The sequence below is a fragment of the Ursus americanus genome, chromosome 16, assembly GCF_024610735.1.
Source record: "Ursus americanus isolate L20-20 chromosome 16, mUrsAme1.1.p, whole genome shotgun sequence".
Lineage (NCBI taxonomy): Eukaryota > Metazoa > Chordata > Mammalia > Carnivora > Ursidae > Ursus > Ursus americanus.
Genome location: NC_142142.1, coordinates 17,131,798 through 17,157,440, shown reverse-complemented (window position 1 = coordinate 17,157,440; position 25,643 = coordinate 17,131,798). Strand labels below are relative to the sequence as shown.

The following is a 25,643-nucleotide window of genomic DNA, read 5'->3' as shown; positions in this document are numbered from 1 at the left end:
ATAAATAAATAAATCTTTAAAAATAAATTAAAAAATCTTCAAAAAAAGGGGAACTTAACTAGTCATATTACTGGTCACAGGCTTCTGACCAATAAAATGAAAGGGATGGATTCAAATGATCCAATCATATCCTTGAAAGCATAGAGTTAATAAAAAAAAAAGATACATAATAGGCCCTTCACTTTTTCTCTAACTACAGAAACACCAACTCTTATCATAATGTCTTCAATATAGGTAGTTCTTTTCTTATAGTTATTTTTTACAACCACTGGATAATATTAAAAATAAGTATCATAATGAATGAAATTTCTGGAGATAGGGGCAGCCAGGTGGCTCAGAGAGTTAAGCATCTGCCTTAGGCTCAGGTCATGATCTCAGGGTCCTGGAATCAAGTCCCACATCAGGCTCCCTGCTCAGTAGGAAATCTGCTTCTCCCTCTCCCCCCGCACCCCCTACTCGTATGTGCACTCACTCTCTCTCTTTCTCAAATAAATAAATAAAATCTTCAAAAAAAAAAAAGAAAGAAATTTCCAGAGATAAAAATCACTTTCTAAATTAGTGTATGAAATAAGTTACAAAACAAATAGGTAAACGCATAGAAATTCTGAAAGATTTACAATCACTGGTTGAAATGTGTTTGGAAGCTTCAGAATCTTCCCAGTTAAACTCTGAACTGACATGAAGAACCCATAGCCTCTGAAATACTTGTTACTGCTAAACTGGGTTTTTTTGAAGCTTTATTTAAATTATTGCTTCTATGTTTAAAGACGGAAAAGCTAAAGAAAGAGATCAAATTAGTTCCCCCAAGGTCATATAAGGGATTTAAAAAGTCAGGAAGAGAGAACTAGGCTACCAAATGCTATTCCCTGTATATGATTACACATTCTCACATATTAACAGGAATCTCTCACCACTCCACTTCGGAGCATTATTTGTAAAGTGAAAGAATGTCCATGTGTTGCAGCAAGATGTAAAGGAGTGCATCCACGATCATCTTGAGCTGCCAGATTTGCCCCATTGATTATGAGAGCCTAAAAATCGAGAAATAACAGTGAGTGTACATAAATATATATGTTAAATCATAAATGCAGATGCATAATAGGCAAGCAATTTATCAATCTAGAGCTACATTATTATATAAGTTCTTATACATGTGCCACAGAAAGTATGAGAAATTCTTAGCTAATTCTACGAAAATGCTTGAGATCCTTTTTAACCTTGCCTAGGAGATATTTATAATACCTGATTTCACATTCTAATTTGAGCATGTACATACAATTTATAAGGCACGCTTTTCAGAAACAGAGATTAATAACCACTAAGTTAAATACTTTAATGTTAAGCTAATAAAAAAAGTAAACTGTCACTATTTCAAAAGCAGAATCTTCTATTAGCTGGGTTTTGAATATACTGTAGGAGAATTTCATTATTAAAGTCACTAGTTCTGGCTCCAAATCAATTTCTAACTGCATCTGAGGAGATTCCATCTGAATCGACAATGGCCTGGTTTCTGTATAAGGCTTATATCATATACACAGCACACCCCTCTCTATAATATACCCAGTAATCACATGTTGTGATGAGCACTGGGTGTCATACGCAACTACTGAATCATTGAACACTACGTCAAAAACTAATGATGTACTACACAGTAGCTAACTGAACATAATAAAAAAAACACAAATTATTAGTTAATATTTTTTAGTTTTACTCCCTCAGACCTTCTTTTTTAACCAGCCTATATTTACAAGTATCTTCACAAAAAACTCAGTCATAATTCATATCAAAAGCTTTAAGAATAGTCTCCATAATTAACAAACTAGTCAATAATCATCACAAACCACATATTGAGTATTTACTGTATTTTAAAAATCACTACAAGGAATATGAAAACATGTCAACTTAGGGAATTAGGATATATGTAGAGACAATGATAATCAATTATATAAAACAGTCCTTCATAAGCAACAACTACACAGTATAGTGCCAAAAAAGTACCACAAAGTCTCTGAGAATGAAAAGATCCCTTTGAGGAAGACAAGGACAATCAGAGCCATGGGAATGGTTTGATCTAATGCATAGAGGAAGGAAAGCATCAAGTAAAGCTTCATTTGACCCTGATATCCCCTGAAGTTACTATTTTATTTTCTCTTTCACTGCCTACTTCTCAGATTACTACCTCAATGCCTCAACTTCAAATTGGCCTGCAAACAAGGTGCCATCCTTACCACTGCACGGAAATACAGCGAATCTCACCTTGTAGTGAGCTCTCAAGTCCAATGGCATTTCCTTAGTTTCATCCCGTAACTCTGACACTCGGCCTAATCCTTCTTCCCTCATTTGCACCGCCCAATGCATCCTGGCTCTCCCATCTCTGACTTCCTCCTCTGAATTATTTACTCATTTCTCTGCTTCCTACCATCACTACTAGTAACATTCCTCAACATTCACTCTTCAATAGTCTATTCTCTTCTCTATACTTTATTACTCCTGAAATCTTTGTCTCCAGCACCCCTTTCAACTGCCTGGACCTTCTGTACCCAAATGACCTACAAGCCCCATAAACAACATGTGCCAAATAGAATTCAACATTTTTGCTCCCACATCTCCCCTGCCTTTCAGATTTCCCTGTCGTGGTGTCACCAGTATCTGCCATTCTGCTTCAAAACTTTAAAATTTTTACTCTACTCTGTCAACGCCTGCTTTGCAAGATGTCTTCAATAGTTTTCTTTCTTTCCCACTGCCACCACCTGATTTCTCCCTCTGTGGGTAGTGATGACACCAAAAGTCTCTAACCGGTCTTCTTGCCTCCAAACTATCTCCTCATCCTAGGTAATCCCAGATACATCTTGTTAGAATTTCCTGAAATACTGCTTTCATTACTTCATTCCTCTGTTAATGTCCATATGCATGTGTATGTATGCATAAGTATATATGTGTGTTATATGTATGTGTAAGAGTATATATTAGTATGCATATAAAACTATGCTAAAGTTATTAAACGTATTGACTTTTTAAAAGTAACCAAAGTTATTCTTACCTGCATACAAGCATCCTGACCTCTGATTGCAGCTATGTGAGCTGCTGTCCAACCTCTCATGGTTACTTGTGTGATATCAGCTCCATGCCAGAGGAGCCAATGAAGACACTAAATTAAGAAAACAACCATAAGGCAGATTTTTTTTTAACATCTTTAGATCTTTGAAATTTAGTCTATCATCATGAAATACCACAGCCTGGGAAGCATCATAAGTAAATGAGGGGGCTAAGTTTAAGAAAAATAAAAGCACAAGAACAATGATATGGTAACCTCCACTTGGCCTTATTATTGGGTCAACAACAGGGAACAGTGGGAGCTGTGGCAAACAGTATTTCAGGAAGATAGCATTCCTTGTCCATAAGGAATAAATGCTACTTAATCCCAGCCAGTTGTTACTGTAAGTGAATTGCTGATCCAAATCTTATATTTCACCCATACTGTAATAGCCAAACAAAACACATCTGTGAGTCAAATTCACTCAATGCCTGCCAGTTTGCAACCTCTGCCACAGATCTTTAAATGGGCCCAGATGCTTCTGTATTGGAGCAAACACTGTTATTCTGATGATACTCTTTAAAAAAGAAAAAAAGTGGCTTATAAAAAATGGGGGGAGAGTCAAATGCATCTTCATTTAATATCTTTTTTAATTAATGTAAATCTCAATACAGTACTAGAGGTCTGTGCCACAGATGGTGTTACTATCTTTATATGTTCAAGTTTGGAGATGCTATCTTCAAGAAGTTTCTTTTTCAAAGAATTTGTTGTATCACTGGGATATACTGTCACATCAGTCATACCCATATCATTTGTTGAAAGGCTTAACATTTAGGTATCATTGGGCCTGTCACAGAGATAAATGGCAAATAAAATACAAAGATTAAATAAAAGCTCAACATCCATACTAATCACACTAAGTCACCCATTTATCAACAAATATTTATGGAGAGACTACTACATGCTAACACTGTTCAGTTACAGGAAAATAAACATTCATGTAACAAGTTTTCTATTTCTCCTGGGTAAATATGTAAGTAGGATTACTGGAAGATAGGTAAGTACATGTTCAACTTTGTAAGAAACAGCCATACTGTTTTTCCAAAGTGGCTGTACCATTTTACATCTCCACTAGCAATGTGTAAGAGTTGCAGTTGCTCCATATTCTTGCCAATATTGGTAGTATCATTTTTTGGTTTTGTTTTGCCATTCTAATAGGTGTGTATTGGCATCTGTGTTTTTAATATGCATTTCCTTAATGGCTAATGATATTGGACATCTTTTCATGTGTTCAATCGCCATCCACATGTCCTCTTGAAGTGTCAAAGTCATTTGCCCATTTTTTAATTGGGTTTTTTGTTTTCTTACTATGGAACTATCAGAGTTTCATATGTTCTGGCTACAAGTTCTTAGAGATATGATTTGCAAAGATTTTTCTCTTATGTTTTCTTCTAGAAGTTTTAGAAGGTTAAGTGTTACATTTGTTTATGATCTGTTTTGAGTACATTTTTACATAAGGTGCCAGATATATCATTTTCTCACATACAACTGTTCCATTATGCCAGTATCATTTAATGAAAACACTATCTGTTCTCCACTGGCTTTTTTTTTTTTTAAGGTTTTATCCATTCATTTGAGAGAGAGAGAGACAGAGCACAAGCAGGGAGGCAGAGGGAGAGGGAGAAGTAGACTTCCCACTGATCTGGGAGCCTCACATGGCGCTCAATCCCACAACCTGGAGATCACAACCTGAGCCAAAGGCAGACACTCAACCACCTGAGCCACCCAAGCACCCCTCCATTGGATTTCATTTGCATCTTTGTCAAAAGTCAACTGATAGGGGGCACCTGGGTGGCTCAGTCGGTTAAGCATCTGCCTTCAGCTCAGGTCATGATCTCGGGGTCCTGGGATCAAGCCCCACGCCAGGATCCCTGCTCAGTGGAGAGTCTGTTTCTCTCTTTCCCTCTGCAGCCCCTGACTTGTGCTCTCTCAAATAAGTAAATAAAATCTTTTTAAAAAATCAACTGGTCAGGGGCACCTGGGTGGCTCAGTCGTTAAGCATCTGCCTTTGGCTCAGGGCGTGATCCCAGCGTTCTGGGATCGAGCCCCATGTCAGTCTCATCCTCTGAGAGCCTACTTCTTCCTCTCTCACTCCCCCTGCTTGTGTTCTCCCTCTCACTGGCTGTCTCTCTGTCAAATAAATAAATAAAATCTTTAAAAAAATCAACTGGTCAATCAGTAAGACTTCAGAAATGGCTAAGTGAGGAGCTTGGCAAATCCTCCCCAAGAAGCAGTGACAAAACTAGACAAAGTGGGGGCACCTCAGTGGCTCAGTCAGTTAAGCATCTGACTTCAGCTCAGGTCATGCATGAACTCAGGGTCCTAGGATAGAGCCCCATGTCAGGCTCCACCTTCAGTAGGGATTCTGCTTGTCCCTCTCCCTCTGCCCCCTCCCACTCGTGTGCATGTGCTCTCTCTCAAATAAATAAATAAAATCTAAAAAAAAAAAAAAAACTAGACAAAGTTGCAAAAACAACCATGTAAAGACTCTGGGAATTTGTCAGAGGCACATAACAAAATAAGAAGCCTTAACTCAAGAAAAAGTTCTGAATCTCAGTAACAGCAGGTGGAGTCTGCAGCAAAAAGCCTGAGACTATAACTATCCCCATCCTGAGCTACATGGTGCAGATTCTGCCCAGCTGGACAGCTCCACTGCCCTGCTGGAAGGAATGAAATTTCCATGCCCAGGCACAAAGTCAAAAACAATTCCAACCTCAGGGGCCAAAAACCTGGGAAAGCCAACATCAGAGCTCACCTGAAGTCACAATCCTGGTGAAGGCAAACAACAAAACTAAAGACCACCCAGAAAATTAATGGAAAAATCCAAGAAATGAGACAGCAAGTGGGTATTGCTAAGATTCCATTTATCTCTTATAATCTATAAGGCCATGTACATGTACAAAGCTGCTTATATTCAGAAAAGATTGAAGAGGGTCCAAGTTGGCTAGACACCCCTGGCTAAACATAAGGCCTTGCAAACACATTTGGGAAAAAAAAGGAAAGTCAAGTTGACTTGTAAACTTCTTGGATTTGGAAAATATTCCCCAAACTGCACACACAGACTCAGCAAAAGATGGAATCCTTATTGGTTCAAGGTATTTAAACACAACCTCTGATGAATCACTGACCTAAGAGTGTGTTGTTTTTAAAAGAATTTAAAGAATTAAAGGAAAGTATGATGACAATGACTCATCAAATAGAAAACACAAAGAGAAGTAAGTCAGAGAAAGATAAATACCATATGATCTCCCTTACATGTGGAATTTAAGAAACAAAACAAATGAGCAAAGGAAAAAAAAAAGACAAACCAAGAAACAGACTCTTAACTATAGAGAACAAACTGATGGTTATCAGAGAAGAGGTGGGTGGGGAGTGACTGAAATAGGTGATGGGGATTAAAGAGTACACTTTTAAAAAATATATACATGGGCGCCTAGCTGGCTCTGTCAGTGGAGCATGTGACTCAGGGTTGTGAGTTCAAACCCAATGTTGGGTGTAGAAATTACTTTAAAAAATAAAATAAAATCTTCAGAGGTGCCTGGGCAGCTCAGTCAGTTAAGCATCTGCCTTCGGCCCAGGTCATGATCTCAGGGTCCTGGGATCAAGCCCAATATCGGGTTCCCTGCTCATTGGGGAGTCTGCTTCTCCCCCTTCTTCTGCCTCTCTCCCTGCTTCTGTGCACATGCTCGCTGTCTCTCAAATAAATAAAATCTTTTTTAAAAAATAAGAACAAAATCCTCAATAAAAATTAATATATGGGGATGCCTGGATGGCTCAGTCACTTAAGGGTCTGCCTTCAGCTCAGGTCATAATCCCAGGGTCCTGGGATCAAGTCCCACATGGGGCTCCTTGCTCAGTGGAGAGCCTATGTCTCCCACTCCCTCTGCTGCTCTCCCTGCTTGTACTCCCTCTCTCTCTCTCTGTCAAATAAATAAATTAAATCTTTAAAAACAATTTTTTATACATATACACACTCATAAAAATGTGTTAATTGAATTAAAGTTTTGTCTAATTCATGATGTTTGGGAAACAATTCAATTTCAAAGCTGTGGATAAAAATGAGTTATATGAAATTTAAATAAAACTATAAATATCTGTGTTTTGAGAATATAGTTTATAGTATATTTATATGCATTTTAATTTTGAATAATTTTAATCATTTTGTGTCCATGAATAAATATACAAATATTGATTCCTATCCACATATATGAAATACTATTGAATTTCCAATTTAACTTCAAAATCTGAAAGATGTAATACAACTGGAGAAAATGAAAAAAATATATACACAAAGAGACAATTATTTAAGAAAAAAAGAAGGAAAAGAAATTCTGGCAGTGAAAAATATATCTGAAGTAAAGTTTACCATGGGGGCTCAAGAACTGATTTCATCTGACAGAAGGAAAAAAACTGAAGCCTAATAAAGCAGTTTTTACCACTTGTTTATTTAGTGACTATTTCATATTACCAACATAAGTACCACAGTCTTAAGATATTTCAGAAAGGATAACAAAATGTAAAAGCATGAATGTAGTACTCAAGTAGAGAATTAGGAGATGATCTTTAAGTGGGAAGGTAGAAAGGCACCAAAACCTTTTGGTTTAGATTTATTTTTGTCAAAATTCAACAACCATTTCTGGAATATCTGTTATACACTGTTCTAGTCACTTAAAATATAAATTTAATTCAATAAATTCAGCAATACAGCAAACATTTACTTAGAATCCAATATGTCAGACATTATGCCAGATGCTAGGACAAAAGAGGAATAAAACCCAAATGGTACCTTCAAAGAGCTCAAAATCTAAGAGGTTCAAAGTGATAAATTCAATGTGATATATACAAACAATTTTAAAAATATGTGTAAGATTTAGGGGTAGCTCCTAGGTAGCTTATTGGGGGATGTTAAGGGGGGAAACACAGAAGGCTTTGCCAAGTGGGTGCTGCCTGGCCTGGTTTTCAACCAGTAGGAAGAGATGAGACCAAGCAGATAAAACGGCATGAGTAAAGTCTATGGTAACATGAAACAGCAGCCTAGTGTCACCAGTACTACAGAGTAAAACAAGTATGATGGGAGATGAGGTTGGAGAGAGAAGTCCCTTCTAGTAAATATCTTACACTTTATTGTAACTTACAGGGGATAGAGTCACTACATGGACTTAAGAAAGGTTTCAAGTAACATCAGATATTAGTTTTAGAGGGATAACTTTACACTGACTATGAACTAAAGGTAGATGAGACAGAAAAGAAAATTAATTACATCTAACGCAGTGGCTAGGAGGATGGAGAGGACAAACTCAGGAGACAAAGGTGGAACAAAATCAAGGATCTAGTAATCAGTTTTCACTGTATCAATGTGCATTATGAAGTGCACCTTCAGACAAATGTTGATATGTGTTTTGCTTCCGGAAAAAATGGAGACAATGCAATAATGATGCAAAGTCATTAGCTGGAAAACTAAGAAAGGGAGGGAAAAGAATACTGGTTTAGTTTTAGACCAATTTGAGATCCTACCAGATGTGCCTAAGCTGTTGATCAAGCACCTGATACATAAGCTGGAGTTCAGGAGAGAAAGCAAATCGATGAATTATTATGTAGTAGTGATAAAGCCAAGGAACTCTAAAAGACTACCTAGACAGAGGATATGAAGTAGGAGAGAAAGGTCATTAGCAGAAGAATAAAAAATACCTATTTTTTAGAGCAGGCAGAGGATGTTAACCAAAGACAACTGAGAGTAATCAGAACGGCTGAAAGGATACCAGGAAAGAGAGAGGAACTCCATCCTATTTGAATATGGCAGAATAAGATCACTACTTCCTCCTCTCTTCAAAATCATAAAAAAAAAAGCAAGATAAGCAGGAAGAAAACCCCATCTTTGATGAAACTAGGAGACATCTGAAGCCACAGAACAGATGGGAAAGCTGCCAAAGTGTAGATCCAAAAGGGATGCGGAAGGAAACAGAAAACATACCCACCCAGGGTTATAAACTCGGAAAGAACCGTCAAGACACATTTCTCATAGGTGAAAGGAAGCCACTAAAAGGCCAAAGCAAAAATCCTTGTTTACAACAGTTCAAGGCAGGCACACAAACTAAAGTTATCAGTATAAAGTTACTGCTCTCAAACTAATATCTGATGTTACTTGAAACCTTTCTTAAGTCCTTGTTGTGACTCTATCCCTTATAGGATAAAGTTCAAGCTATTTAATATAATTCTCTGGACCCCATTTGGTTCCAAGAAGCAGAGAAGTCCAAAGAAACAAGAAATCACACAGAGAGACCATATTCATAGAAAGCAGTCTCTGTGGCAGGGGCAACAAGAAACTTTGTAGTTAACAGACCCACTGCAGCCCACAGGCTGAAGAAATGTAGTCACGCGTCTGCCTCCGGCTCAGGGCATGATCCCGGTGTTATGGGATCGAGCCCAACATCAGGCTCCTCTGCTATGAGTCTGCTTCTTCCCCCCCCCACTCCCCCTGCTTGTGTTCCCTCTCTCGCTGGCTGTCTCTATCTCTGTCGAATAAATAAATAAAAATCTAAAAAAAAAAAAAAAAAGAAATGTAGTCAGGAAAATAAGCTACACACAATCTCGAATCATGAAGAAAAAGTCCAGGTGGCTTTGCACACAACCCAAGAATAAGTTTTGCATAAAAATATTCACTAAGCACTGCCTGTACTAGCTAAAAATTGAAGCCAACTAAATAGCCATCAATCTATTCATCAGAAGATAAATTCTGATATTAGTCTAAAAACACATTATTATAACATGTCTGAACGAAATGGAGTACATAAATGTAACCACATAGTTAAGACTCAAAAATACATTGTTGAAGACAAAAAGCTACAAGATGATACACATAGTATGATGTCATCTATATAAAATGTCATTAAAAACAATCATATAATCATATGTAATAACAACATAAAATATAGATGGGAATATTAAACACCATATTCAGGGTAATAGTTTTATCTCTGGAGTTGGAAGGAAAGGAATGGCACCTGAAAAGGGTGCTAAGGGACTTCAAATACAACTATAATATTCCATTTCTTTTCTAAAAATCTAAAATAACTATAGGAAAAATGTTAGGATTGACAGAACTAGATATTCATATGTTACCCTCTATAAGTTCCCCTCCATGCTTGCCTTTGGAATGCAGCCACACATTGTGAGGAATCACAAACCAGCCCAGGTGGAGAGACCGCACATAAAAGCCCACATTGAGAGGAATTAAGGTGCCCAATGTATAGCCAGCATCTTTCACCAGACATCTGCATGAACGAGCCTTCCAAAGACTCCAGACCCAGCATTTAAATCTTCTAGCTGAAGCCCCACACATCATGAAACAGGGACACGCTGTCCCTGAGATCCAAATTCCTAATTTACTTCTGAGCACAAATGGTCATATTATGCCACTTCCTTTTGGGATAATTTGTTATAAAGGCACAGTAACCAGAACAACTATTACAATGAAATGAAAAAGAATAATATTTCCAGTGCTTAGCATAAAGTCTCAGTCCTATCTGCTAAATTTTCAAAACTGCTCACAGCTGTAAACTTACATCACTTTAATAATTTATACAGCTTCTTACCTCCAAACTTCCAGAATGTGCTGCCCAATGTAAAGGGGTAAACTTATGGAGAATGTCAACTTCATTAATGCTGGCTCCTCGTTCTATTATATCTGAAAGCTGCTTTACATCTCCAGCCCGTACTGCGTCATGTATGTTACCAAAATGCACCTTCTTCCGGGCACCTATTGAAAGTCAAATTGCTTAACATATATTACAAAACTTAAAAAAAAAAAAAAAAGACAAAGCAATGATTCAACAGAAAGCACAAAATCACATTGGCTTTCCAAACAATTTATTACGAAGATGTTTGTGATTAACATCTCAATCAGACTTCCATTTCAGCTCGAACACGTTAAGAGCACAGAAGTTATCACTCCCATAGGTAGAGGAAAAGCTGAATAGATGGAAAATCAACAACTTTTCTTGGACTCATCAGAGAACCGAGGTCTCAGGGCCAGTTGCCTCCCTGAGTCTGGAGAGACACACAAATACAGAGAAACACAAACAAATTCAGCTTACCTGGAGCAAAAGCCACTGGAGCCATAAACTTCGAAGCACTGAAATGGTAATTTTAACAAACTGCTAGAGGCTGGGTGAGTATTCCTACAAGTGAGAAACTCTTTGGGGCCACATTTTCATAGATTTTACCACCACCACCACCACCCCAGGTAAATCCCATCAAGTTATCACTGTGAAAAGTCAAGAAGAATCACTTCATGTCTTTGGCAGGGAAAGGGGGAAAGTAACCATTCTGAAATACACCCAGTGCATTCTCCATAACAGAAGCCTACTCTCCAGTGATTTTACCAGAGTCTTACCTCACATAGGCTGATATATTCTATCAATCTATTTTTCTTATCCTTCTCATATGTACTACACTAAGAAAGGAATGGCAGGTCACAATGTTTACTTCATACACTCCAGTGGTCTTATATTTTATAATTTAATGTTCCAAACATCAAAACTACATTGTGACTGTGAAATATTTTAATGTGTACCTTAAGCCAGAAGCAACAAAGGTATCTAAGCATGAACAAACAGTTCCTGCAGGAGAAAGAAGTAGAGAGTTTAATCAAAGCATTTCCTAAACAAAAAGGCACGATTCCCGACCTCAAATTGTTTTCAAAAGAACTCACCAACATTTCTGGTAGATAATCTATGCAATCTATACTACTATTTATCTATGTGTATGTCCTTTCTCCACAACTCAAACGTTAATTTCTTGAGGGCTGGAATCATATCCTACACCATCCCTTAACAAAATGCTGCATGTTTTACTCAAAAATCCTTTCTGAGCATCTACCACATGCCAGGCAGTATAATATTGAATAAGGAAAAGGTTAAGGTATAGGCAGGGAAAGACTGGGAGCCCCTGGCTAGGCTCTGAGACTATTCCTGGCAGGTAGAAGCACTAAGACAGAGTGAACAGGATATAAGGAAACAGACCACCTGGCCTCGGATGCTCGGGAGTATTTTTCTTTGGCAGCTACAACGTATCATAGAAAATGACCAAACCTCAAAAAATTAAGTCATTAAGGGTGTTATCAATAGTCCTTGCTCAAACCAAGATAGCACAAAAATCTCAAGGCCACAAGTTTCCCGGTCAGTTCTCAATAAACGCCACTAAAAACCCTCGGTGGCAACTCTCTCACTCCTGAGAGCTTTTTCTGTATCCTTGCTTAACAAAACTCTACCACTTTGCTCACTCTCCTTTGTCCACAAGATTCATTCTTGGACTCCATGAGACAAGAACCTAGCTCTCACGCTTCAATATGATGGAAAATGGACATGGATTTAATACATTTTCTTTCCACCAACACTTTAAAATCTATTTGGATACATTCAGTAAAATAAAAAAAAAACTGACAGTAATGTCCTAAGAAAGTACAGGTAAAATTAAGACTTTGGAGGAGTAAACATTATAGCAAGACCTTGAAGAACAATTAAGATATACACATACAGGGAAGGGTGCAAGGAAGGGACCAAAAATAACCAAGCCACTTAATGTTTAATGATGTTAATCCCTTAGGTCAGACCTTCATTCTTCTCCTTTAAACTATTACTACAAGATCTACAAATGATGTTCTACTCACTCTAATCCATTTTATACGGAGATACTATCCTGATCACTTCATGCCTCTACTCCACTAACTGCTTCTGATTATCCAATGCTGGTCTAGAGAACAAAGTACAAACTCTCAGAATGACAATATATGCAATCCCATAATTTGGCTCCATCTAATTTTACAGCCTTTTTTCCCCACCCCATCCCATCCCATCCCAATTCATTCATTCATTCACCCATCCATCCACCCAACATTAATTTGGTGTCTACCATAAAGATAAAAAGATGAAGACAACGTGGTCTCTATCCTCAAAGAACTCACAGAAAGATACAAACACAAATCATAAAATAATATGGTAGGAGCAATGATAAATATTCATAAAAACTTACGGAAGCACAGAAGATGTCTAACGCAGTCAGTGCAGGAAGAAAGGGGAACAGAAAGGATTTCTGGGGAAGTTAAGATCCAAAGTGAATCTTCAAGGATTAGCAGGAGTTTACCAGGTAAAATGGGGTCAGGGAAAGGCATCCTAGACAGCATGAACAGTAGGATGTGGTCAAGAAACCACAGACACACACACAAAAAAACCCCATCCTATTGCTGAAGGGGAGCAAAAAGGCAAGACTAGAGACTCAGGAAGGCCATGTTAGAAAAAAGCTACAGTAGAGGTTGAAACCCTCAACTAAAAGAGTGGCAGTAGGAACAGAAAAGGAGACAGATTCAACAAACATGGAAATAGGATGAATTGAACTTGGATGCACACAGTGGGTGAAATAAGGAAGGAGAAATGGGATGACCTCAAGGTGTCTGGCTTAGTTACCTGAGTGGTGTGGTTCCATTAAGATAGCAGACACCAAAGGACAGAGAGGACATATGGATTCAAAATCCTATTTTGCACATGTTGATCTTGAGGTGCCAAAGGAAGAGTTCCAGAAGGGAGCTGTATATATGAGTCTGCAGCAGATCTCAGTGTTAGGTGTCTCTCAGTATTAGTTTTTTCTGATACCCATCCTCACCCCATACTGAAGCCAATGGCCCTCTACTCCCTTTACTCTTTATAATATTCATCACACTGGTTATTTGCTTAGTATTTATCTTTCTTCCTAGAAGGTAAGGAATGTGCCTGTCTTCTTTAGTGATTTAACCTTAAGATAGAACAAATAGTAGGCACTCAATAAATATTTACTGGATGATTGAGTAATGTAGATTTCACTAGGGTTTAAGTCCTAGTACATGACCAGAAAAAAAGCATCAGTGATGGCATTATCCAAGGGGGAAAAACAGCATTTAAGGGGAGGATGGAAGAAAAGTCATCTAAGGGAAAGGGAGAGGCAACACACCGTAAGGAAGAAAACCAGGTAAGTCTAAAGTCATCTCTACAGGGTCAAAATGTGGCAGATAAGCCAAGGGTCCGTAACATTTAACTAGCGTTTACGCCAATCTGGGCAAGAAGTCTCAGGAATAGTGCAGGTGGAAAGAAAGAGAGGAAAGCTGAAGTGAAGGAGGACGGGAAACAAGTGAACTTTGGGACCCACTTAAAATAGATCAACTAAGGGAAATTAGGAGTCGCCGCTGAGAAAGGAAACTGCCAGAAAGGGCCAACGCTGATGTGGGTGAAGTGAGAAAAGCAGAGTGGCAGAGACAAGGGCAAGCGAAGTAGTCTGACTCACACGGGGTTGCAGTCTCCCTCGAGGAGGTGGAGAGGCCTGAATCGGACACCCCTGGCATGGTGCGATCCCTCGGACTCTGGGGAGGACTCGAGTCCAGGCCCCCGCTGCTGCGGCGATCTTCACTTGCTGTCACCCACGAGCCACTGCAGCGGCTGCCTTCTTCGTCGTCGCTGAGACCGGGGACCTGGTCCTCCCTGGTTTTCTCCCAGGAGCTCCCGCAGCGGAAACCCTGGTCTACGCTTTCTCTCTCCCAGAAGCCACGGAGGCAGCGGCTGGCGTCTACGCTGACGCTCACCCCGGAGGAGTCGCTGGCCTCGTAGCCGCGGTCTTCACTTACTCCCTCCCAGGAATTACTGAGGCTGTGGCCGCCATCGACACTCGCTTCCTCCCAAGAGCCACTGAGGCGGCGTCTGCAGTAGTCACTGCCTCTCTCCCCGGAGTCGCTGGGTTGGGGGCCCGGGACTTCTCTGACACCCTCCCAAGAATCACTGAAGCAGAGGCCGCGGTCTTCTCTGACCAGTCCCTCACAGTCACTAGTTTGGTGGCTCCCGACTTCACTTAAATTCACGTCGCTGCTGCTGAAGCCTTGGTCTCCTCTTACTCTCTCCCAGGACCTGCTGTGACGGCGGCCACCATCTCCCGTAACTCTCTCCCGAGAGACACTGCCCAGGTCTTCATTGACTCTTCTCGAGTCACTGCGGGAGAAACCGATGTCTTCACTTAGTCTTCTTGTAGAGCCCCTACAGAGGTGACCGCCGCCTTCACGAATTCTTTCCCTGTCTTCGCTGGGACTGAAGTCCTGGTCTTCGCTAACTCTTTCCCTTAACTGGCCGCCGCGTTGACCATGTCGGCCGTTTATCCTCCACACGCGATGACTACCGAGGCGGCCGCCGTCTTCGGTTGCTACTCCCCGCGAGTCGCTCTGGCGGCGGCCGCCGTAGGCTGGTACCCTCTCCTCCGAGTTGCTTTCCAGCGTCCCGACTCCAGCCACCGGTTGGAGGGGCGCTGGAGGCGTTGTCTTGGAAACGGGTAAACTTCCGGCGTGCTGCGGTCATTTCCACTTCCTCACGGCCTTGCGACACTTCCGGCCTCCTCTCCACCTTTTTCAAGGCTTCGCCTCTAGAGAAATCAGAGGGTGGTAAGGACCGGTATGTAAAATTCGGCACGGTCTTACGTCCAGCGTATCTAGGCCCTGTCTCTCTAATGGCCTAGCATCCATCGCGCTTTCCATGCCTCAGCGACGCAGGTGGAGGTTCCAGAACTGCAGTTTGCGTAGGTGACCTGTGTGGCGCGGGCCGGGTGGGGCCTTTCTTCGTCCTTGGCAAACCTAGTATTATTTTTCAGTGCTTGTTGGAACATTGGAGGGAATATGTTCTTACCCTAGCATTTCATAGGTATGGAGAAAGACCCAGAGGAAAAGTGAGCAGCTGCAGCCAATTTCATTATTGAATGCTTATTAGTGCCAGGCTTTGGGGTAATTGCTTGGTACTTAATTTTCAGAATAATTTTGTAAGGTAGGTGTTGTCCCTGGTTTGTAGGTGAGGCGATTCAAGGTATCAGTAAGTCGCTAAGGACGAACAGGTAAGTTGTGGAGCCAGTATAAGCACAGGTCAAAAGACTGCCTCAGGGTTCCTGACTCCCAACTCCAAGGTTCCTTTACATGTAAAATGTTAACTTTCAGCAGTTTGGCCCAAATCTTTTTCTCCAACCTTATTGCTTAACGTGTATTCTTCCATTCACTCTTTATTGTAAATAGGGGAGGGGCACACCTGGCTCTCTCATTTGGTAGAGTATTTGACTCTTGATCTCAGGGTGGTGAGTTCCAGCCCCACATTGGGTGTGGAGACTGCTTAGAAAAGAAAAATGAAAATACATGGGCGGAATTTACTGCTAGCAGCAGAAAATAGAGAAATTAGAATTCTCTGCCCGCCAAGGGTATATCACCCACCTTAATTCCCTTTCACCCTGGTTTGGTTTTTCTTTTTTTCTTCCCCCCCCATACTTTCTTTGCCACAGGTTTTGTTCTTAAACAAGTTTGGGAAATTCCCCTGACCCTATCTTACCTTTCTTGAAGTACAGTAAATTGACTTTCTTTAACTTCCATAGCCTCTTGTAATATTGGTAATTCTAATAATTGCCATTTGCTGAATTCATGGGAGTCTGACACTGTACTAAGTACTTTATACTAGTTTTGTTATTTAATCCTTAATATAACCTACTAGAACAGTATTACTCTTCCTTTTTACAGATAGAGACAGAAAGCACCAAAGTTAATTGAAGATTCAGCTAGTAAGTATTAAGTACCTGAATTAGGTGTCCAACCTAGATTTTTGATTTTGCTGGACATACTTCTCAAAGTCTCTGAATTTCCACAGCCTCTATCAGACCACTTACCACATTATATTAAAAATAACCTATTTAACAGCTGATCCTCACCCCGACTCCCCAAGGGCTCTGAACTTCTGGAAGGTAGGGACTGTATCATTATTCATCTTGGTGTTCCTGACATTTGGAATACTTAGTTCAAGGGGAGGGCTTAGTAGCTGTGGTGTGGGTTAGGAGGTGGCTTGATGATCAGTTGTCTGGTGGATGAACTGATAGAATGAAAATCATCTGTTTTACAGTTGGGAGGGAATTTGGGATTAGTCATCCCAATCCCCTTATTTTTAGAAATGGGGCAACTGAGGTGTTTGTCATACAAGATGTCTATTGAGTTATTAATAGGAGCCAGTTTCTATGCTAAATGATTTGCAAATAGTTTCAGACTTAATCTGTATTATTATTTCTGTTTTTACAGATGAAGAAACTGCTCACATTTGGCCAAGATCCCATAAGTAGGAGGTGGGAAATTGGAACCCACTCTGACTCCAAATTAATACAGAGTTTGTAGCCACTTACATAATAATGGTAAAGGCTTCATTTGTAGCTATGTTGTATGGATAAATTCACTGAGTGTCAGCACACCTTAAAGGATGCACAAATGGCAGGAAGGATCAGAAAAGAAAACCGAAATAGCAGAGAAGCAGAAAAAATAAAATCTCCTAAAATAAAACTTAAAGGAATTAAAAATAAAAACAGATATTAATGAAATAGGAAATAAAATTGATAATAGCTTCTGTTTGAAAAGAACAATAAATAGACACTTAGCAAATGTAAAGGAAGAAAGGAAAGAATATAATATTTGGAAACAAAGAGAACATATTACAGATAGGAGGAACTTCCAAAATTAGAAGTGAATCTAGAATAGCCTTATCCTAATAATCTTGAAAATTGACTTGGACAATTTTCTAGGAAAATACAGATTTCAAAAAATTGGCTCAAGAGTTAGAAAACCTTAATAAACTGATAATCATGAAAGAATGCCCTATATATTCCTGACAAAAGTCACCAGGAACAAAGCATAGAGAAGAATGGAGTATGTCCCAACTATGAAAGGAGCATAACCATAGCAGAATCTAAGTAAAATAAAACATAGCTCAGTCTCACTTAAGAATACTCATGCAAAAAACCTAAGGAAACTATGAAGGCAACAGTGCATTTAGGAAATAATGTCATAACCAAGTTGGGTTAATCCTACCAGTACAAGGATAGTCAATGTTAGACAAGTAAGGAAAATTTTCTACATTGGTAGATAAAGGAAAAAACTATATGACCTTAATTGATACTGAAAAAGCACTTGAAAAGTAGCATCTATTACTAAATTTTTAAAAAATACAATTTATATTAAGCAAGTAACAAAGGGGAACTTGCTTAACTGGATGAAGGGTATTAACCAGAAATAAACAGCACACTTAATGTCATGATCCAGGTGTATATCTCCTGTCATTCATACAATTCAGCATTGTTCTGAGAATTTTGGATCCGGTATAATAGTAATAAGCAAGATAAATAAGGTTGAAATTGGAAAGGAAGAAAGTCTATAAGACAACATTGTCAGGAAGATGGTAAGCTCTAAGCAACATACAGAAGATTTTTTATAAACTAGATATAATCAACTTTTAAATGTAAAGAATTCACATTAGCAGCAACAATGGTGAAACATTCTAGAAATCTATCAAGAAATAAGCAAAACCTACATTAAAAAACCATAAAACTTTATTTATGGATGTTACAGAAGATAGAATGGAAAGATATGCTGTGTCACTAGATGAGTAAGCTCAGTGTTGTAAACATAAGATTCTCCTCTGATTACAAATTTGTTGCATTTCACGTAAAAATTCTAACAGTTTTTAGTGGGAATCAACAAGATGATTTTTTATCTGGAAGAATGTAGATGCAAGATTAACCAAAATGTTTTTTAAAAAAGTAGAATGAGAACTCACACAAATACCCATCAGAACTACAAAGCTAGGGTGTTTATAACATGGAGGTACTGGAATAGGACTGGACAAATAGTGGAACAAACTAAAATTCAGAAATAACCCCATGTATACATTTATTATAGAGGTGGCATTTCAAACAAATCTAAGCTCTTCATATTCATATGCAAAAATTTCAGAAAGATACTAACAAAGTGCTAGAAGAAAATACAGAATTTTTTTTTATATATCTTAGGAAAGCCTTCCTAAGCTATACAAACCCCAAAGATCACAGAGGAAAAAAACCATAAACATTTAAAAGACTACAGGATACATTACCATGAAGTTTGAGACCAGAGATAGACAACGCTTATTATCAAGTCTGAAAAAGAGTAACTCCAGAAAAACTAATGAGCAAAAAGCATGATTAAAAATAGCAAAAGCAAGTACACCTGAAACTAATGAATGTCATATGTCAACTATACTTCAATTTGGAAAAAAAAGTGCAAAATAACAAAAATTTTTTTTAAAGATTTTATTTATTTGACAGAGATAGAGACAGCCAGCGAGAGAGGGAACAAAAGCAAAGGGAGTGGGAGAGGAAGAAGCAGGCTTCCAGCGGAGGAGCCTGATGTGGGGCTTGATCCCAGAACACCAGGATCACACCCTGAGCCAAAGGCAGACGCTTAACGACTGAGCCACCCAGGCGCCCCTAACAAAATTTTCTTAAACTCATTGAGAAAGAATGCTCTTTGCACATCACTATGATAAAAACTAAAAGATGGATAATGAGTATTGGAAGAGTTCTGAAGCCCCTGCTGGTGAGAGAACAAATTGGTACATTACCCTTGAGTCAGGAACTATCCAGTTGTAAACTCTTCAAAATAACATTCTTTTCGTAGGATAGTCATTACAACATGTAGTTGTAAATAGTTCTAAATAATTAGATACTTGAATATCCATCAGTGAAAGAATGGCTAAATTATGCTACATTCCTATGAAATACTACGCAGTTGTAGAAATGAGATCTACATCATTAACATGGAAAAAGAGTAAATGAAAAAAGTATGTATGCAATCTCATTTAGTATTTTAAAATTTCTTTGTAAAATTTTTTTCAAAGAATCTATAGAAGATTAATTCATACTTTATAGAACAAGAAAGATGTGAAAGAGACTTTATTCTCTATATTACTTGATTCTTTAAGTTTCACAAAAATTCTAAGTAAAAATACAGAAGCACAGGAAAACGTATTGTTATATAAAGCAAAAGAAAGTAGTTTTAAGAAGTACATGGGCCAGGAAAGACTAAGAAGCTAGGAAAAATGCTGGTTTTGGCAAGGAGTCATTGGTAACACTCAGGAGTCAAGATGTAAAAACCCAGAATGCACAGGATTTCAAGGTAAGTGAGGGACTGATTGAAGGAAATGTCTCAAATGAAGCATTCCAGAACACACTGAAGTGGGCATCTCGGCATTCCAGAGAAATGGAGCTCTTTGTAAGTAGGAAACAATGGTTCCACCTCTCAGTTTTTCCAAAGAGGGGTCTGCCTAATCCCCCGTAAATCAGCTTTTTGCATTTAATTCCAGAGGAGGGAGCAGGACCAACCCCAGGCCAAGAATTCAATTAAATGTGTTTTGGTAACCAACTTCCTTCTGCCTAAATACTCTCTTGCTTCCCAGGCATTCTTGCTCTCCCTTTGATGCACACCTCCAAACTTTGACCCTGCGGGTGCTTTTTTGCTCTTGTTTGACTTGCTCTTTCCCACCTGCACAGCAAAGTGACTGCATATAGGATTAGAAGAAAACCCTACTTATACAGAAGTTCAGGCCCTTTTTGACCATAGCCTGACTTTCCATTTCTGCCTCCAGATTACCTCCTCTTTAGTCTGCTAAAACTTTCCACTTGCTGGCATGATTAGATGCCATGTATTTTTCTGAGTATTTCCTATAAACCTCTTGTAGCATGTAATAGTTGCTAAATAGGTTGTAAAGAAAGTCTGCTGGGAAAACAAAACTAGAATTGTCTATTTTAAGTTAGTTGTTACTTGAAAATCTTTGAATTTTTCTTATAAGTAGGTCTTTTTTTTTCTAAAGCTTATTTTAGTTTTAGCTAAATAACAGATTACTTTGTAGTATTTTCCACAACAATAAAGTTAAAACTAAGTTTTAAGTAAGCAAGTTATGTTAAAACCAGAACACTGTAGAGGGTATAAGCAATGAAATTTGCAGGTTTTGGAGGAAATAAATGCTTCTATTTGTTCTCACAAACTTCAACTGTTACTTCAAAAACCAATATTCCATCTTACATGAGGCTTCCTTTGGTTTTCCTTGCTACACTTCCCAGTGTAGATTACTTACTAGTTCTAGTTCCCAGTGATATGTATTGACTATTACTTTTCCATCTTTTGGGGCTACAATTCAGTGTTGCTTTCTAGATCAGTTATCAGATCTAGCTGTTCATTAAAATCAACTGTGAGGTTTAAATTCAGATATTGACATTTTCATTTGTAACTATGGAACTTTCTAAATGGCAGAGGGATTTGAACGAGAATCTACTAAATGAAACCCTCCAGAGATAATCTATTCTTAATGTTGACTGATTGTAATGCAGTGAAATTTGGGGGCCACACATCTAAATCACTACCCAATATCCAACCTCCTACCTCGAAAACTAGGAATTGGATTTTCAGTTCCAATTTAAGTACCTGTGATCATCTCAGAGGAAGTATTGTCCCTCTGCTATCATTCATCTTCAACAGGTCTCTCCAGTGAACTCCTCTTAACATACATGTTAACATCTCCTTTTTGTCTCATTGTAGGTACAGTTAAATCTCCAGTTAAATTTCATAGAGTAGCTCTTAAAATTTTGTCACCTCTCACCCACACAACCCATTGCAACTTGGTGTTAACACCCATACTCATCTGTTCTTCAGTCAATTGTTAGGGGTATTTCTATATCGTTCCATATTTTCTTGACTTTGTTTACTGTCCATTCTTTAAATTTTTTTACCATTATTGGTTTTTTTTTCCTCAATAGTGCTTCTTTCTCACCCTCCTACTTCATAAGAGTCTCAGTGTTTGCTCCTCAAGGACCTGTCCTTGTCCCTTTTCCTTGATACGAATACTCTTGATACACTGGTAGGTTTGTCACCTTTCTTCTGTCATATACTTGCAAGCATTCAATAAAAGTTATGATCCCCCCCCAAAAGAAGACACAACAGAAAATTTTGCCTACGTTTTTGGATTCAGACCCCAGCATTTCTTCCATGACAGTGTTCATTTGTATTCAGAAGGTCAGCTATCACAATGTGTTTTCACCTCTCAAATCCAGTGGCCACCTACCAGTTTTTCCTCACTGGACCTCTCTATAGTAACATTTGACAATCTCTTACAAACTTCTATTCACTTAAGAAAATAGATGCAGATAGGATTTAAAATTTCTGGTGGCTCCCATGCTCACCAGTATAATACAAACTTCTAAGCATGACCAAGAAGACTCTTCTTTTCAAAGTTGTTGGGTTTTAACCATATAAAAAAATTTGAAAGCACATGTGTTTTCAAGCCTTTGTGTTTGCTGTCCATTCTCCATAGATACCCTTCCCACCAGTGTGGACTCCACTCCTAGTTAATCCTCCAAGACCCATATACCGACACCTCTATGAAGTCTTCCTTAACCCACTTCCAGGTAGTTTGATGCACCTACTTAAGGTATTCATTTTAACTGCAAAAATAGTACAGAATAAAATGAAGCAAAGCCAGGTCTGCATTCTTACTCTGCAACTTTCTGAGTGATTCGATCTGTACATTGGGGATACCGTCTACTATGTAGGATTATCTGTAAATAATACCAAAGATACATACAAAAAATTTGCCAATGCCTACCACACAGTAAACACTCAACAAACTGACTTTCATTGTTTTTGTATGCCCATCTCCTCCAATAGATGGCAGAAAAGATTAAGAGTTCCTGGCTTATAGCAGGTGCCATGTTCACGTTTTAAAGAACGGTGATGAACAAAGTTATAAAAAGTCACATTCTAAAGCCATTCAAGAAATAAAGAGATACAAACTGGAAGTTTCTTCATCATTCTATTTATTACATGTATGAATATTAACATCTCATGGTATCCATCTAATTCAGTCAAAACCAACAAAGGAAAAAGGTTAACCATGTTTCAAGTGAACATTCTTACAGATTCCCCTGTAACTTAAAATAGAAATATGTTCATCTGCATTAAATCGTTTGACATATTTGAAAAATGTCATTAAAAAAAAAATCACCTTTAGTACTTAAATATATCTGTTAATCGTTTGATGGCATCAGTGTCCAAGTTCAATAAAAGTTGCTTCATTAGATACTTTTCAAAAATGGACATCTGGATGGTTCTCTATAGCTAGAGAGATATATATGCAAAGTCCTATTTCGTTTTTAAAATTTCTTCAAATCTGGCTTTTCTATTTGAGAAAAGTCCTGCAGTGCTCTCTCACACCCCTCTTTTGAAGGATAAAACTAACCAGAATTTGCTTCTTTAATCGTGGGAAGCTACTAGAAAAAAAATCTTATGCTGAGGTTGCTGTTAATTCCATTTTCACCCAATAAAAAGTACAGAAACACTGTCTTTATTTGATGGTGTGCATAAATATTACACTCCATGGATAGCAAAAATATTTTTTATTTATAATTTACAGTTTCACAAGTGAAAATCGTACATTTTTACACATACAATTTCATTTTGTTAAATTTGCACACATCTACAGAACTTTCACACAACAAGCACCTGAAACTGTGCAGGCAGTAGGAAATGCAAATACTAAAATGTATTTATTAACCAAATGATAGCTGAAGGCCCTGCCTCAGCTAGACAATTTATATAGATATATGTCTATATATACATAAAAAATTCTTCACCTTCTATATCCAACAGCAGCTTTTTTTAAAAAGAAAAACATACCTTTCTCATTTTATTTAAACTGACTCGACTGTATCATTTTCTGTTTTAATTTCAGTGGGTGTTGCTATGCTTTCCTCTGTACAAGCTGGTGGGGTATCAATTCGTTCTTCCTTAACTTTGGGACTTTCACAGGGTTCCTGCAATTCGTTTTTGACAATGTTCAACATAATGTTCAAAGGGTTTTCAACCGGTGTCTTGCTGGGAGATGGTGTACAATCAAATGAAGATGTCTACAAAATGAAAAGCTCTGTGAGTTCTGATTAAAGTTCAAAGGTATCACATTAAATGATATTTAGTTTTATAAGACCCTTGTATGGGCAAAGAAACACACATACAACCAAATGCAACTGAAATACCTGCTTCCCCATAAAACACGTCATGAAAGCAGCCAATAAGAGATTTACTGAGCATTTAATATGTACTCAGCAATGATCTAAGCCAAGAAAAGCAGTAACCAATTTAAGGCCAAAAGAAGTTGAATGATTAGACATACCTCTATAGTTAACCCCACAGAGATAGTAACTGCTATATATACTCTGGAATCTTTATGACTATCCTTATTTCAAATACTCTGACTTCACAAACCATCAGAACATCCTAGAAAGTCTACTCTTTGAATGACCTAATTCAATCTTCCAAACTGCTTCCTGAACCAGTCAGTGTTCATTGTTTGGTTCAAAAAAATGGTTATTCTCAAATATAAAAATGTGAACTTCTAAGGTCAACAGACATGTCTTTCATATTTCACTTGTGATCATTTAAAAATTATCCTATGTTATATGGCTAAAAAAGAAAAAGAAAAAAAGAAAAGGCAGTAACTCTAGAAACCTGTTTCCATCATGATCGTTCAGTTTCTCTTACATTTCTCTAGGCCTACTGCTCTAGTAAAAGACATTAAGATTCAAGTGAATAGAATGCAAGGAATACAGAAATTTCAAAATTTAAATCAGACCCTATCAACCTAGCACCAATATTTGGTGAACAACCTAAATGATACATCAAAACACAAAACAGCTCAATCAACAAGGTTAAAATAACAATATTGCTCTGATGCAAAAAGTAACAAAATTTATTCGCGTAAATGAGAACAAACAGCAACCAGAAAGAACTTACATTTTGATAATCTTCGTAACATGATGGATGATAAATCTGAAGCAAAAGAAAAAAAAGTAGGTATTCACATGTATATTAATTTCTAATGGACTATTCTGATATATTTTCTTTTTAATTCACACCAGAAAATAACTATCTTTGAAAAGGTAACAAAAACCACTTTGTGGTTTCATCCCAATTTCTCCTTAAACTTGCTTTCTATACTTAAGTAGATAACATGGTATACTCTGAAGACAGAAACAGTATTTTATAATGAAATACAAATTCAAAATTAAAATAGCGTGATTAGGCAGAAACCCGACTGACTAGATTTAGAAGACCCCGTCTGGGTTTATCATTAACTAGTTATGCAACCTCTTAAATAAATATAGAACCAATGATGGCTAAGATACCTTCCCACTCAAACACTGTAACTAAAGTCCAACACCTTTCTTACAAAAATCAAAACACAAGAACATTTTTCATTCAAAGTGACAAGTTACCCCCTACAAAAAAATATAATCCTAACACTTATAAAGAACTGAAAATTACCTTTCCATCTACTCTAATAGCATTTTTCAAATGCCATTCCTCCTCTTCTTCATCCCAGTATTGTTCAAATTGTTCTTGACAGATTTCACAACTCTAAAACAGAATCATATAAAATCAAATTTATAGAACACATTCAATCACATGAGGTAAAAATATATAAACTTTATGAAGTAGAAGAAGGAATTTAAGGGTTATCTGGAAGTTCAATATACAGTACAGATACAAAATAAGTTCTAAGGATTTTGCATTCTTCCATGCAAAAAGAGTTAACATTTCACTGTTGTTGGTCACTGGTAAGGAAGTCAGGGGCATTACCAGAGGTAAAAAATTTAATATTCTTCTCTT

General features: G+C 37.9%; 2 protein-coding genes and 1 long non-coding RNA gene across 4 annotated transcripts in view; 1 reads left to right on the top strand and 2 right to left on the bottom strand.

Annotated features, from left to right (window-relative positions):
* The window catches only part of ANKRD42 (ankyrin repeat domain 42), a 78,755-nt gene extending 63,296 nt beyond the window's left edge, over positions 1-15,459 (bottom strand). Inside the window, exons 1-5 of the mRNA XM_087868529.1 lie at positions 15,454-15,459; positions 14,405-15,422; positions 10,687-10,850; positions 3,041-3,148; positions 912-1,031 (exon numbers count right to left, since the gene is read on the bottom strand). Coding sequence (XP_087724655.1) covers positions 912-1,031; positions 3,041-3,148; positions 10,687-10,850; positions 14,405-15,422; positions 15,454-15,459 — 1,416 coding nt within the window. The remainder of the gene's footprint in view (positions 1-911; positions 1,032-3,040; positions 3,149-10,686; positions 10,851-14,404; positions 15,423-15,453) is intronic.
* Positions 15,460-15,485: 26 nt separating this feature from the next.
* On the top strand, positions 15,486-22,785 carry LOC148108768 (uncharacterized). Its single transcript, XR_015726946.1, has 3 exons — positions 15,486-15,676; positions 16,653-16,693; positions 17,202-22,785. It is a non-coding gene; the product is annotated as an uncharacterized LOC148108768 (long non-coding RNA).
* The window catches only part of PCF11 (PCF11 cleavage and polyadenylation factor subunit), a 22,390-nt gene continuing 19,522 nt past the window's right edge, over positions 22,776-25,643 (bottom strand). For both annotated transcript variants that reach the window (XM_045815557.2, XM_045815558.2), the window contains exons 14-16: positions 25,299-25,391; positions 24,768-24,803; positions 22,776-23,884 (exon numbers count right to left, since the gene is read on the bottom strand). In XM_045815557.2, coding sequence (XP_045671513.2) covers positions 23,669-23,884; positions 24,768-24,803; positions 25,299-25,391 — 345 coding nt within the window. In that variant the 3' untranslated portion in view covers positions 22,776-23,668. The remainder of the gene's footprint in view (positions 23,885-24,767; positions 24,804-25,298; positions 25,392-25,643) is intronic.